Source organism: Psammomys obesus, unplaced genomic scaffold (genome assembly GCF_907164565.1).
Source record: "Psammomys obesus unplaced genomic scaffold, mPsaObe1.curated_primary_1811, whole genome shotgun sequence".
Lineage (NCBI taxonomy): Eukaryota > Metazoa > Chordata > Mammalia > Rodentia > Muridae > Psammomys > Psammomys obesus.
In genome coordinates, this window is record NW_026590062.1 from 12,591,012 (window position 1) to 12,606,251 (window position 15,240).

Sequence of the window (15,240 nt, forward strand, 5' to 3'; positions counted from 1 at the left end):
ACACACTGTGTGCTCAGAATACACGGTCCTGAGAGTCCGCTTTCTGCAGATCCCAGTAGCCACCCCCACGCTCACAGCTTCACTTTGTGCTTGCCCTCAGTACCTACCAGGTCCTCATTCTGGCTCGGGTGCGTTTGAACTTGCAGCAGCTGGGATGATGGGTATGAGCCGCCTAGCCCGGCTGACACCTGAGGCTAGTTGTCACTTGCAGCCTGTGAGCCCTGAATGGGGGTAGGGGGCTGCTTCACCACCTCCCAATGTGGACACAGTAGGTGCTCAGAAAAACACTCAGTGACCAGAGACAAATGAACACAAGCTGCTTGGAACAGCCCCGTCCGGCCTCCGAGCTCTCGAAGCAGACTCGGGCTCTGTCTGGGGACCCAATGGCACCCACCTTGTAGTACTTGCCGTAGATGTTGGACACCATCATGATGATGGGGAAGCCCATGAAGGTGACCAGGGAGAGCTGCCAGGAGAGGCTGAACATGAAGACCACCACGCCCGTGACCTTGACCGTGTTCCTCAGGAAGATGTTGATGTTCTGGGAGACCAGGTCGCTGACCATGGTAGTGTCAGAGGTGAGGCGGGAGATGAGGTCCCCTGGAACACAGGCACTCAGCCCTCTGTGGCAAGGGTGCCCAGAGCTGCCAGGGGGGTGGAGGGGTGCTAAGGGCCTTCTGAGATGGACACTGGGGGTCAGACCTCTCTCTCACCCTGCCTTCTGGGAATGATGGGGTCACTTCTGGAAGGCTAGGGAGCCAGCCCCAGCCCCCAGCCCCATTTTCCTTTGTTTTGTTTGAGGCCAGGTCTCAAGTAGCCCAGGCTGGCCTTGGCAGAGTCATAGGTGTGTACCAGCACACACGGTTCTAGCCTGTTGTGTGAGAATCTGCCTGTCAACTGAGTGGAAACAGCAGCTGACGGTCAGCTGGGGAAGGCTGGTACAACGCATGTACCCACCACAGCCAGATTTCAGATGGATTTCTGCTACCAGTCATGGCAGAGTGAGCTCCCCCCACCCCCCACCAGGTCAGAGACAGCCACCTAAGTTGGGAACACAGCAGGTGTCTTTCACACAGAGTGGGATACTGGTCTAGGAGCCTTGCAATGGTCATCAGGGGCAGCTACGGCAGGAGGAAAACAGGCCCCGAGGGTGGGGGGTAGAACAGGGCTGGACTGCCCCAGTGCTTGGGACCGTGGTGGCCACTGTATATCTCCCTGCTTGGGCTCTTTCCATCACAGATCCTCAGACACTGGGCCTCTGTGGGCAGCACTGGCCACTGGGGTTTTTACAAGGCAATGAGAGGCCTTGGGCACTGCAGAGACCTCAAGAGGCCTGGCCAGGGCCCTGTGGTAGCCATAACTCACACCAAAACCTCACCAGGCAGCTCAGCAACCCAGGGCTCCACCCTCAACTGGACCGCAGGATGGGCTGGCAGGGCAAGCCAGGCTGCTGTTGGGCCCCACAGGCAGCCAGCTCCCCATGGACGCCCAAGTCCCCGGCAGGGACCAACCTGTACGGTTCTCATCAAAGAAGCTTGTCTCCTGCGATACCAGTGAGCGGAAGAGACAGTTCCGGAGGCGAATGTTCAGTCTGGCAAATACGAGGGTGAAAATGCCGCCCCGAATACCTGCGGCCAATGAGCTGATTGCAGATGAGAGACGGTATAGCCGGTGTCCTTCCGGCAGACAACACCACCCCACCCCCCACCGAAGGACAGAGGACAGGCCACTCTGTGGGGAGGGCATCAGGATCTAGAGCCCCTCACTCCCCAGTAAATGCTCAGCACAAGCCAGACCCTTCAGAACAGTACAGAAAGCCAGTCCTTTGGGCTGTGTATTCACAAACTAGCCAGGGAGGGAGAAAAAAATATCCTCAGAGACCAGAACCGGTTTCCAAGACAAGAGGGTGTGGCTCTAAGATGTGGTCCAACCAAAGGGTTTGAAGCTGGTTTGGGCGGTTACCACAGTGCTGGGATTGGTCTTTGCCCTCTGCCCTCCCTCCTGCAGGAGTGATGTTTACAGGTTGAGTGGCTACCTGCCGATGGCCAGAAGGCACACGACAACCACAGCTCTGCTGAACTGGTCCATGCTCTTCTGGATCACGATGCTGTCGATGGCCCGGCCTGTGTAGTAGGGCAGGAAGGTCTCACCTGGGGAGACAGGGCGGGCTCAGTGGGGAGCCCACAGCCACCCCTCCCTGCTCACCCAACCATGGTCTGTTCTACGAGTGCCTGCTTACCCCTGCGTGGTTAATCTGTCAACTTAATGGGACTTAACCAACATGGAAACAAACCTCTGGGTTGTGGGGGATTTCTAGACAGTATTCCACATGCTGGGGTCCCTGACTGAGTAAAACAAAGACCACAAGCTTAGCACCAGTGTCCATCTCTGCTTCCAGGCCGGATGCCATGTTACCATGTGCCTGAGCCATGATTTTCCCACCAAGGCGGGCTGTGCCCTCAACTGTGAGCCAAAGTCAACCCAGAGAAGAAAACGAATACACCTCCCTTCAGCGAACACACTCTGTGACACGTCTGCGCTGCCTGGGCTGACACTGATGGCACCTGGGCATCAAGCGTATGAAGCCACCTCATTACCTGAAAAGCAGGGCCTGTCACAGGTCTCACACAGGCCACAAAGCGCCTGCCTCCCAGTAGTCTGGAATGCCCACTCTCACAAAATGGTCAGTGCAGGAGCATGGCCCCTCCAGGTTGGGTCTCTGACTCCTCCCGGTCCCCTTCCTTCAGCTCTTTGCGTAGGCTGAGCTAGGCTTGAGGCTGGACCTACGTTCTTACAGATCAGCGTGCACCCTAGCCTTCCATGGGGCTCTAGCGCCCTCTGCTGGATGTAGAACAGGAACCTTGAGGTGATCATCTTGCTCTGGCCACAGCTGGCTTTTCCCTGAGGTGCAGATCTGCCTGGTTTACCCGGAGGGAAGAAAACATCAGTGAGCAGTGTGGTCTTGGGTGCTGGGGGTACACGGAATGCCCTCCTGAGGAATCTGTAAGCATCACAGATACTCCAAATCCTACACGAGGCTTCAGGAGTATTTCCCAAATCTGACCACTGCTGCCACCTCAGCAGGTCTGCCCTGCTCTAAGTTGCCCATCTTGCCTGTCTCAGGGATTGTTCTCCACCTTTGAACCCAACTCAGATCTTGGCCATCTCAGCTCAACACAGCCTATTCACTCCCAGCTTACTCAGGGTCAGAACAAGGTCTTTGCCATGATTCACGGCAAACCATTCAGTGAGGCACCAGGCTTCTTCTCCTGTCTCTCCTTGCTCACCCTGATCTGGCTTCCTACCCTTTGTGCCTCCTTAACAACTATGTACCTTCTGCTTCAGGACCTGTGCACAGCTGACCCCTCTGCCTAGAAAACATCTCACCTCAGACATCTGTTCCCTTATCTCCTCCAAGTCCCAAATGTCACCCGGTGTTCTTACGGGCTTGGTATTTTTGTTCTTGCTATTTGTGGAAATGACTTCTTTCCACAGAGGAGGAGCCTGGAGCTCTTAGCAGTTACATCGCCTGCCCACATTTCTATACAGCTGAGATGCCAAGGAACTCAATGAAGGAATCCTGGATTACAGTGCTTGGCAGCTGAGGCAGGAGGATTTGAACCTGAGGGGCAGCCTCAGTTATGTAAGACCCTGTCTCAAACAGCAAAAACAAGCCAGGTATGGTAATCTCACTTGGGAGGTGGAGGCAGAGAGATCAGGGGTTCAAGGCCAGCCTAGGTTACATGAGGTCCTACCTGAAAAAGAAGACAGCGAACAGGACCTATTGAGTTGGTACAGTACTTGCCATGCAAAGCATGTGCTCAGATCCCCGGCACTCACGTGACCAGCTGAGCATGGTGGCATGCACCTCGACTCCAGCAATGAGGGGGCAGAGACAGGCTGACCCCGGGAGCTCACTGGCCCATCAGCTGAACTAGTGAGCTCCAGCTTTCATGAGGGACCTTATCTCAAAGGATAAGGTGGAGGGTGACTGAGGAAGACAGGTATCATTGACCTCTGACTCCCACATACACTCACACAGTGCCACACACATGCAAACACGAAGAAAAATAAAATGGAAAACAAACAGAAAATAATCCTGAGCTTGTGGGATGTCTCAGTGGGTGGAGTTCTTACCCCCAAGCCTGACCACTGGAGTTTCCTCCCAGGACCTACACGGTGGAAGGAGAGAACTGACTCCTAAGCTGTCTTCTTTGTTCCACTCACCTGGCGTGACATCTGATCAACCAGCCCCTACCCCAGATAAGTAAATTTCAAATGTGATTTTAAAAAATAATAAAAGAACCCTTCCAGGACAGCCAGGGCTATGTAGAGAGACCCTGTCTTAGAAAATAACATTTTAAAAGAATCTTGACAGTAAGAGGCAGTGCTGAGGCCCACGGTGGTGGCGCACGCCTTTAATCTCAGCACTCAGGAGGCAGAGGCAGGGGATCTCCATCTCCGTGTGGGCCAGTCTGCACTACAGAGAGTCCTAGAACAGAAAGGGTTATACAGTGAGAACCTGTCTCAAAAAGATGAGAGAAAGGAGAGCCAGAGCACGAAAACTTCCCCACTTGCTGGCTGGTGGCTTTTCTGCATTTAGGTCAGGATGGGACAGAAAAGCACAGATGAGCGTTTATAGACCAAATAGACTCCTCACTGCGCCTGTGCCAGGTGCCCTCGTGTTTCAGCTCTCACAAGCAGCATGCCCACTGCAGGCTGAGAAACTGAGGCTTGGCTTGCTGCTGGGCCTCACGCAGACTGAGCCCTTTGTCTGATGTAACACTGAGGGCTGCCGGAGCTCGGTGGCACTAATGTGCCTCCTGGGCATGCCACAGCAACACAGGGCCACCCCAGGCATAGGGACAAGGTCATAGAGTGACAACTGGTTCCGGGATCAAGACCAGGGGTGAGTCAGACCTGGCAATATCACCAGCCCAATGGCTGAGGTGCACAGAAAGGTCAGTCAAAAGAATCCAGTATGTCTGCCCAAGAAGAGACCCAGGCTTTCAGGCAAGTGCAAGAGGAGCTGGCTAAGCAGAAAGGGTCAGCCTGGAGCTCATAGCCACTCAAGGCCAGCATGCGAACCATGTGCTAGGACTTGCCTGAGGCAGTTTATCTTCTCAGCTCATTGGCCCACTCCCTGTCCCCCAACACCATGGGGACTGCTGTGGTTTGAATTTTACATCTCTCAGAAGCTTGTGTGATAGAGGATTGGTCCCCCCACCCCAGAACATGGTGTAGACTTCAGGAGGCTGGGCCTGGTCACTGCCAGTATGCCTTATGCCTTCCTCTTCCCCCCATCTACCTGCCCCTCTGCTTCCTGGCCACTATGGAGCGAGGGGCCCTGCTCCACTACACTCTCGCCATGGTGTTCTGCCTCACCACAGGCCCCAAACCCATGAAGCCAGACCATCACAGCTGGAACCGGACTCCATGAGACAAGCTACCCCTTCCTGTTTTCAAGCTGTTGCCTTGGGCGTCCTGTCACAGCAACACACAGCTGATTAAAGTGGGCGCTGTGACCCCCACTTTATAGACACAGAGATGGACAAGCAGAGGCTGAGTGACTCCCTGATGTCACACAGGTTCTAAAGGAAGAAACTGAGGGGAGCAGGGAGGGTGGGGGAGCGGGTGAGGATGGGGCGAGGATTGGAGGAAATGGCGGCAGTATCCCCAGCTCAGGTTCACTGGCCTTCTTTGGGAATACTCTGGCTCTATTGCTGCCGCAAGGTCTATCCCTGTAAATTCCTGGGCACCTACCATGGTGTAGCAAGTTCTATGCTTGCCGTTCCCCAGAAGAGGGAAGTAGGGTTCGGTAAGCTTGACAGACTCACCCCGGGTCGCAGAGCTCAGGGAGACCCCGGGCCCTGCCAACGGGGGAAGCTCAAGCTTGCAGCTCCACCTTCCTGCCCACACTGCGGGAGAGGACCAGGTCTGGGGCACAGACAGGTCACTTTCAAACCAAGCCACCCTTCACCCTTCAGCTCCGTCCAGTCACATGAGACAAGCTCATACAACAGGAGACAGATGGAGGGGGAAAGACCTGTGCTACAGGCACACAGCGTGCGCAGCGTGGGGCAGCAGGGCAGCTGGGAGCTTCGCTGGCAGACGGCGGAAAGAGGGGACTAGGGCATGGCAGCACACAGCTGCCACCCTCCGGCAGGGGAGCCAGGGACAGGAGGGTCCCCGGGGCGGCTAGCCGGCTCCTCTAACCAACCCATGAGTTCCGGGTTCAGGGGTCCACCCTGTCTCAAAAATATCATGAGGATGATACTCATGCTGACCTCTGTGTACATACAAGAGCACACATGTATGCGTGTACGCATGAGCTGGGAGGGTGGGTGCGTCTCCTGCCCACATGCAAGTCTACGGCCTTCTGTGGTTGGCCTTGGGAAGGAGAAGGAGGGTAATCAGGGCTGGAATTAGCTAAGCCTACACATCGCAGCCTTTGCTTTCCATATCTTCTTTCCTCTCCTTGGTATTTTTTGAGACTGGGTCCGACTCTTTGCCCACACTAGCCACAGACTCTCAACAACCCTCTTGCCTCAGTCTCTCAAGTGCTGAGACGACAAGGTCATACTCTGTGGGTCTCTGGGAGGTGTGGATCACCTAGAGAGGCTGCTGCGGTGCTTCCTGGAGACCAGGGCTCGGCGTGGGGCAGTCCCAAGACCTCACTTACCCAGCGCCGCTACGATGAGGAAGAAGGAGGCAGCTACTAGGAAGGCCACGTCAGGCTTGGTGTAGGACAGCAGCTTCTGCAGTGTGGCCCCCGACGCCTGCTCAGCAGGGGCCCCGCCCTCCCCGTGGAAGCCCTCGTTCCCAGGCTCCAGGGCCTCTGCATCAGGCCGCACAGTGGCCAGCAGCCCCCACAGCAGGAAGGAGGCGGCCAGCGAGATATAGGTCCACACGAAGAGCGCCCAGAACCACGGGTCCCGGATGGGCCTGCGCACCTCTGAGAAGAGTAGCAGTTTGGCCATGGCATAGATGCCCACAAAGAGGCACACGAGGGTGATGACCAGCCACGAGGCCCGCAGGCGCCTTGGCCCCAGAGCACTGTTCTTGGCCACACCAATGGTAGCCCCCAGCAGCAGGCAGCTGCGATACAGGCAGGCAGCCCAGAGGTCCAGCACCGAGTCGAAGATGTTGAAGTGTCGAATGTCCTCCAGCAGGCTTCGGTCAAGGTGGCTGAAGGCATAGATGGCCGTGGTCACGCCGACGTCCATGCTCACGAAGGCCAGCGTCACTACCACCGCCTTCCACAGCCGCATCCTGCTGGCTGGTGACAAGCAGGTGATGGGGTCAGGCTTTCGCTCACCGGGGCAAGGCCATCACTGACTGCTGGGCAAGGCCATACCTGTGGGGCATTGGAAAGCATCAGGGTGAGAGGTTTAGGCGTTTCTAGGGCTGTACCACCCTGAGAGAGTCTGGTAATTACAGTGGTTTCCCGGGATGTTGGAGGTTTTTCTCATGCAAGGAATGGTTTTTTAGCATCTGCTGTATGCCTGGCTCTGCTCCTTGTGTTTTTAGTTTAGCAATGAGCAAAAAATTGAGCCAGGCTTAGGCCTCTAATCCCCACACTCCACTCCAGAGGCTGAAGCAGGGGGACTGCATGAGTTTGAGGCTAGCCTGGGTGATACACACACACACACAGCCTGACTCAGTGGACAGAATACTTGCTGTGTAAGCATGAGGATCTGTGTTAAATCCCCAGGACACACAAAGGCCAGACAGAGCAAGTGCAATCTTCTGTGATTTCCAGGGTGGGGTGAGGGTGTGTGTTAGAGACAGTGGATCCTGGAGCTCACTGACCAGCTAACATCGATGAGCTCCAAGTTCAGTGAGGGATTGTGTCTCTCAATATAAGGTGGAGGGCTCGAGAGATGGCTCATTATTAAGAGCAGTTGTTAATTGTTGCTCTTGCAGAGGACCTGGCACCCACATTACGTGGCACACAACCACCTGTAACTCCAGCTCCACAGGATCTGAGGCCCTCCAGACCCCACATAAACTCATGCAGGCATACTTACACATAAATAAAAATAATTTTTTTCAAAAGGTGGAGAACAATGAAAAGAGAGCTGACATCAGCCTCTGAAGCACACAAAAGCACACACACACCAACACACACACACACACACACACACCAACACACACACCACCACCACCACCACCACACACCAAAGAGAAACAAAAACCTATGAACACGAATCACATAGATCTCTGCCCCCATGAAAATGATGTGCCAGTATAGAAGGGAGATTAAAAAGGGTCTGATGGGGCTGGAGAAATGGTTCAGTGGTTAGGGACACTGGCTGCTCTTTCAGCTTTGATTCCTAGCACCCACATGGTAACAGACAACCATCTTTAACTCCAATTCCCGGGCGCCAACACCCTCCTGCGGCCTCCTTGGACACTGAATGCATGTGGTGCACACAAATACATGCAGGCAACATGCTTGTACACATAAAGTAAAAAGAAATAAATCCTAAACAAAAGAAAGAAGCGCCTGGCCTGGATACAAAGAATAAGGTCTCTGACAGAGGAAAGAGGGATAAGTGGGGGAGGTGACACTTGAGAAGAGTTGAGGGAGCTAGGTTTGGTGGCTCAAACCTGTAATTCCAGCCACTGGGGAAGCTGAGGCAGGAGGCTGACAAGTTCAGGGGCAGCCTGGACAACTTAGTGAGACCCAGGGTCAAAATTTAAAAATGAGGAGAGTTAGGATCAACTCAGGGGTAAAGTGCCTGCCTATGTATGAGGCCCTGGGTCTAATGTCCAGTACACTCACTCACACACACACACACACACACACACACACACACACACACACAGAGAGAGAGAGAGAGAGAGAGAGACAGATAGACAGAGACAGAGGAAAGAATATGCCCCAAGGATATGGTGGGGGTGGCAGTGGGGGTGGAGAAGAAGCATTTTGGACAGCTGGAACAGAAGGCCAGAGCCTTGAGGCAAGAGTACACCCCTTGTCATTGAGGAGGGCAAGGAGGACTCAGGCAACGAGAGAAAGGAAGGCGATGGGGGTCACCTGGAGCACTTTGCCACCACTGACAGAGGGAGACTGAGATTATCAGAGCTCAACAGATGGCCACTGGAGTCTTCACTGCTCCGTTTGCACAGAGGGATGGTAAAGGTCAGGAGGTAGGTATCAGCCTGGCAAACCTGGCACACACCAACTGCTGCTGATAGCAACTGCACACAGCAGTTACTCGCCTTTCACTCTCTCAGGTTCCTTGGCAACCCAGAGACCTTTGTGTGTGTGTGTGTGTTTGTTTGTTTGTTTTTCTGGATTTTGCTGTCCATCCACTGAAGCTCCTCCTACAGAGGGCCCCTGAGGACTCACTAGGGCTTGGCACAGCCCAGAGTTTCAGGGTCACTCAGTGTGGATCTTGTGGCTGGGGGTAGAAGTGGAATTTGTTTAGGGTAGGTTCAGGACCCAGGCTGGGGCTGCCCGAGTGCTGTCTCCAGATCAAACCTTCCTGAGAGGAAGCGACGCGACGGTGGCCGGTTAGTAAGATGGGCAGTGCTCTGAGCCCTATGTGGAGGTGACAGGAGGTGCTTCCATCTGAGGGACCACCGCTCTGGTGGCAATATATGAGGACTTTGAGCTGTAGAGTGATCTAACCTTTAACATGAAGTCAGTTTGTGTGTGTCTCCATTAACTGCCAGAGAAACTGAGGCACTGGAAGATGAAGTCACCTGCTCTAGTCACTCAGCCAACATGAGCCTGAACCAAGGAGCCCCTGTGGCACACGACATGCCTGACAAACAGCATAACTGCCAAGCCCCATGCCACCTGCTTTACATGTGTTAGACTGTCTTCAAAATGACTTTGTGAGGCTCACACTGTCATCATCTCCATGTAGCCGATGGCGAAAACAAGGCCCAGAGAAGTCAAGAATTTGCCCAAGATCACACAGCTGGTGGATAGCAAGAGTCAATGTAACTTCTGAATGCAATCAGTACTGACAGGATTCCTTTAAGAAAAATAGTCGACGTAACTTGGGGTTCAGTCAAGAAGCTGAGGTGGCGGCAGTAAGAGCCTAATATCTCATGGCAACATGAGCAAGACACTGCTAAGCAATTTACATATACTGATGAAATATATTCTAATTTTACAGTTTAGACACCTGAGGTACAGAAAGCTCCAGTGACATGCCCTGGGTCACACAGCTAGGTAGGGCTCCAAAATCTGTGCTCCATGCCTCTGCACTTGATGACAGTCTCTTCCAGGTGGACATGCTCCCAATGCTGCTAAGGAAGGGTCGGAGGTACAGAGGCCATGGAGACAAAAGCCTCAGGGTTTTTGTCTTTTTTTTTTTTTGTCACCCCAGCACTGCCAAGCAGATTTGTGTGTCAGAGCTATGGTTCGATTAGTCAGCATCTGCCTTTCCAAAGGGAGCCAGGGCCAAGTGGGGTCAGGGCAGAGGGAAGGAGGGAGACAGGCAGGCTCCCTTGCACCAGCCTTCCTCCATCCCAGCTGGGCCCGAGCTGCCAACGCAGCTCCCGGGCTCAGTCTGCTGCAATGCAGACGCCTCAGGGAGCGTGAGTGCGTGAGCTCCACTCGGAGCTCAGGAAGGGAAGCTCCTGGCCCGGGGCCACCCTAGGCCTTCTGCCAAGCAAGTGCTGGCTTCACTAGGCCTGCTGGGCACCCAGCTGCTGTCTTGCTGGGGTGGACACCAGGGGTCCATGGCCCCTAGGAAGGGGGCAAGGCTCAGGACTGAGACAGAAAAATCAGCCAGCCTCCCTCCTCTGACTGTCAGTCATGGGAGATTCCTTCCTGAAACTCCAACAGCTCCTGTAGCCAGCTGCCCACGCCCTAGGATTCCCAAGTGCCCATGCCCACTGCAAAGAACACTCCAGATGTTAACATCACAGGCTAGTTGAAGCACTTTAGCAGGTGGCAAGAATGAAGCCTGGGAAGCGAGATAGAGGTGCTTATCTAGGGTTCATCCAAGGTGGAACACCCATAGTGCCCAGGTCCCCTGCCTCCCAAGAGCTCCATCCACCCACTCCAAGCTTCCAGGAAGCCAAATCCAACTCAGGTCAGGGCAGGTTATAATCCTGGGGTAGGGTGGGGTGGCAGGTTAGTCTTGTTAAAAAGGCTACTGAGCAGAGTGACTTGGAGAAGACCACAATCACGCGCGGAGCCTGCTGGGAACCACATGTCCAGCCTTCATCTGCCCGGACTCTGAGGACGCACAGCTAGGTGGAACTGGAGGACAAACTGTGGCCACACAGGTGATGTGCATGGCCCAAGAGACAAGGGCAAGATGGTGGCTAGAGATGCAGCAGGCCTTGCTCGGAGGCCAACAGGGGTCCAGGAAGACAGGGCAAGTTGTCTTAACCCAAATGCTAAGCATGGCACAGGGCTGGCAAGTGACCCCAGCTCCACTGGGTTGTGTTTTGTTTTGGCGCTGGGGGTTAGAACTCAAGACCTTGGTCATGCTAGGCAAGAACTCTCCCCACTGAGCTACACCCCAAGCACAGGGGCATCTTGGAGAATGCCTTTTCTTCCCTGTGGAGGAGATATTGCTTGGAGTATCTCCAAGCTGTCAAGTTGTAGCAAGGAACAACCAGGAGAGAAGTGACTGTCATTACAAGTACCACAGCTACCCATCTTGGGTTCCCTGGTGCCTGTACCTCCCAGCTCTGTGACCTAGTGCCCTGGGAGGCTCACAGTCACTATAACCATCACAGCTCCGGGGAAACCCCAGACTGTTGGAGGAGGAAGAGGAAAGGCGCGCCAGGCTAATTAGGAACTGCAGGGAAAGGTTCTGCCTCGGATGGCTCAACTGGCTCCCATTCACCCTTCACTCTGCAGGCTTGCCACTCCGAGGGCCCGACCCCAGGGAGGCTGGTGGCTGCTCTCAGATGGCACCGACTGCCCTTGTTGCTGTGGGGTCTCTGGAGAGCAGGACACACCCAAGCTGGGTCCACGTAGCTCCGTCCTGACTCCCACCACATCCCACTGCTGTGACTGGCACTCTGTCGGGCGACGCCAGATGGCCTCGGGAAACCCGATGGCAAACCGAGGGGATCCTAACACCTGTCCCCACGCCATCTGCAGCAGGGGCATGGAGGCCACCCATCTCCAGGGGGTGGGGCGGAGGGCAGAGAAGCGCCAGCCACACTCGCAGCTATCTCAGTTAACGCAGGCCAGCGAGGAGGCGTCCCCGGGACCGCACAGGCCCGCCTGCGGGCAGGGAAGGCTTGGCCCAGGCCAGGCCTGGCGCTCGCAGCCCTCAGAGGTCGCCGCAGGATCCACGCCGGGCCCCAGGCCTCCAGGGTCTCCTCCAAACGCTCCTCACAGGGCACCTACAGACAGCGTCTCGGAAGGGTCAAAAACCAGCCGAATCCCCGCAGCGAACCCCGCAGCGCTGGGGGCGACCCTTACCTGCCACCTGCCACCAGGTGGGCCGTGGGAGGGGGACACGCCGTGGCCCCCACGCAGGGGCGCAGGATCCCGCCTCTTCCCGAGCCCGCGCAGCGCTCCGCTCCGCACGCCGCCGGCCCAGTGCCGCTACAAGGTCGGAGCCCAGCCCAGCCGCCCGCTGACAGGCGGGCGGCGCCTGGGGGCGGAGTCTCGGCGAAGTGGGCAGGACATTCTGGGTGAGGCGGGGCCTCCGGGACAAGTCGGCCGGCCCTCCCGGGTGGGCGGGGCCTCAGGGAAAGTGGGAGGGACATCCTGGGCAGGGAGGGTCCTCGGGGGAGAGAAGTCCCCGCCTCGGGAAAGGGCGGGGGCGGAGCCTTCAGAAAAAGTCCTCTGAAAGTGCCTACCTAGTGGGGCGGAGCCTCAGGTAAGTGGGCGGGACATCCTGGGAATGGGCGGGGGAAACGAAGCCTCCAAGGTGGGGCGGAGCTTCCGGGACAAGCCGCTGGGAGGGGCCGCTCTGATGAGGTGGAGCCTCAGAGAAGAAGGCGGGGCATTCAGGGTGTGAGGCTGTTTAGAGAAAGTGGGCGGATCCTCGGGAATGGGTGGGACTCCTTGGCAGAGAGTGTGGGTGTCTCCTGGGCGGAGCCTCCCGGAGGCGGGGTCTGAGCCCACAGCCCCGGCGTCTTCCAGCAAACCCAGCTCCCACCTGGCCCTAATGCTCAGCGCCTGCACCAGGCCTCGGAGCATACTCAGGGGACCGAGATACTCTTTAACAGGCTTTGTTTGCCCCCCTTGAAGTCACAGCCTGCCAGCCCTGGAGGATGTGGTGGGGTTATGGTCCTCGTTCCTTTACTCATCCGTCCAACAAGTCCTTACTGCCACACACCCTATGCCATTCTAAGCATTTGAGAGTTGAGATTACCTTTATACATCTGCAGTTCCAGGTACTGGGGAAGGAGGATCATTTGAGCTGAGGAGTTCAGGGCCAGCCTGGACAACAAAGAACCTGTCTCTTAAGGGAAAAAAAAAAAAAAAAAAAGACAAAGCCAGGCGGGGCAGCGCATGCAGGGATGGCGGGCGGGTCCTTTTTTTTTCAGGCACACACCTGGCTTGCACTTGGCGGCCAATGATGTCAGAGGTTGCTAGGCAACCTAGAAGTAGGCTATTGGAATAACACCTGGCCTACAAAGCGAGTCCAGGACAGACAAGGCTACACAAAGAAACCCTGTCTCAAAAAACAAAAACAAAGAACAAAACTAACAAAAAAGAAAAAAAGACGCGTGAGGTTCAACAGGACCCAGTCAAGGTCCCTGCCCTTCGGGGAGCACAGTCTAGTGATAGACAAAATATGTAAGAAGTTGGTTGTACTTACTAGAAGGGAGCACGTTCTGTGGGGGATAATAGAGTTTACGGGCTGTGCTGGTTAGTTTTGTAAACCTGGCACAGACTACAGTCATCTGAGAACTTCAGTTGAGAAACTGCCTCCATTGGACTGGCCTATAGGCAAGCCTGTGGGGCATTTTCTTGGCTGATGACTGTCGTGGGAGGTCAGCCCACTGTGGGCGGTGCCCCGTGATCCTGGCTGCTGTAATGAAAGGCTGAGCAAACAGGGAGAGCAAGCCAGTCAGCAGCACTCCCCCCATGGCCTCTGCTTCAATTCCTGCCTCCAGGTTCCTGCCTGAGTTCCTGCCCTGCCTTCCCTTCATGATGGCTTGTAAGCTGTAAGCTGCAATAAGTCCTCCTCCCCAAGTAACGTTTGGTCAGGGTGTTTCATCACAGCAAATACAAACCCTAACTGGAACTTGAGCTATCCTCTGAGTGAGTGCTGGGCGCTAAAAATGCTGCAGTGTGCAAGACAGACAGCGCAGAGGAGAGAGGAAACCCACCCGAAAATATGGGAGAAAGTGTGAGGAAGTAGTAAGGGTAGAAAAAAAGCCTCTCTGGAGATATAACTGAGTGGCATGGTGCTTGCTTACTTAACATGCATGGAGCCCCGAGCTCCTGTGTCAGTATTGTTAAGTCTTGGGTCAACCTTAGCTGGGAAGGCCTCTAGGAAAAAGAGAAAGAATAAGCCATCAGAGAATGGGAGTGCATTCTAGGATAAGGGGTTTGCAGGATCAGTGGCTCTGATTAGGAACTAGCCTGACCATTCCAGGAATGGAAAGGGTCTGTGTGGCTGGATTTGTGGGATCTAAGTGGGCATTGAGCTTAGGGTTCAAGGAGATCTTCCCATATCTATTGAAAAGCAGAGACTTCAATCGCTCTCTGAACTGAAAATGGCCTCTGCTTGTCCCATGAGACAGTTTCCTGGGGGAGGAATTTGGAAGCATTCAGATTCTAAAGTTGTTCTTTTTTGGGAAGGGGTTGTTTGTTTTGTTTCGTTTTTGGGGGGGGGGGGGGTCCAGTAGGAATTTGTTTGATCTCCAGTAGGAGATCCAGTTGGCAAACAGCTGGATTGCAAAGGTCTGGAAATAACCGAAATGCCCATCCATGGGGAACTGGACTGATCATTAGTCTGTCGGCAGAACACTTGGAAGCAGGCAGGAAACACACACATGTGGCTTACACATGAGGCTATCACCTACGTCCAGTGAGTGAAGCTGAATAATCATCTGCTTGTGTTAAAATCAAATGCAAGTGAATACTTGTGTTTAAAGAGTATTTGGGTGGTCTAAAGGCTTGTGTGACTCAGCTAGGTCCATATCCTGATCTCTGTGTGTGTGACCTTGGGTACAGCGACTCTGAGCCTGTTTATATATTAGAGCAAAAGTGGGATAGGCGTTGCAGTACTGTGCAAGAAGTACTGAGTACTGTGGGATAAGCATTGCAGAACTGTGAGGGTCAAATGA

At 54.8% G+C, this 15,240-nt stretch overlaps 1 protein-coding gene across 2 annotated transcripts in view; it reads right to left on the reverse strand.

The window, feature by feature from the left end:
* Nucleotides 1-15,240, reverse strand: part of Abcb9 (ATP binding cassette subfamily B member 9) — a 46,311-nt gene that overhangs the window by 19,755 nt on the left and 11,316 nt on the right. The window contains exons 1-5 of one of the 2 annotated variants that reach the window (XM_055606284.1): nt 12,413-12,553; nt 6,683-7,357; nt 2,036-2,150; nt 1,512-1,642; nt 395-600 (exon numbers count right to left, since the gene is read on the reverse strand). In XM_055606284.1, coding sequence (XP_055462259.1) covers nt 395-600; nt 1,512-1,642; nt 2,036-2,150; nt 6,683-7,271 — 1,041 coding nt within the window. In that variant the 5' untranslated portion in view covers nt 7,272-7,357; nt 12,413-12,553. Of the gene's footprint in view, nt 1-394; nt 601-1,511; nt 1,643-2,035; nt 2,151-6,682; nt 7,358-12,412; nt 12,554-15,240 lie in introns of those variants that run through there. The other variant, XM_055606283.1, reaches the window with a different exon arrangement.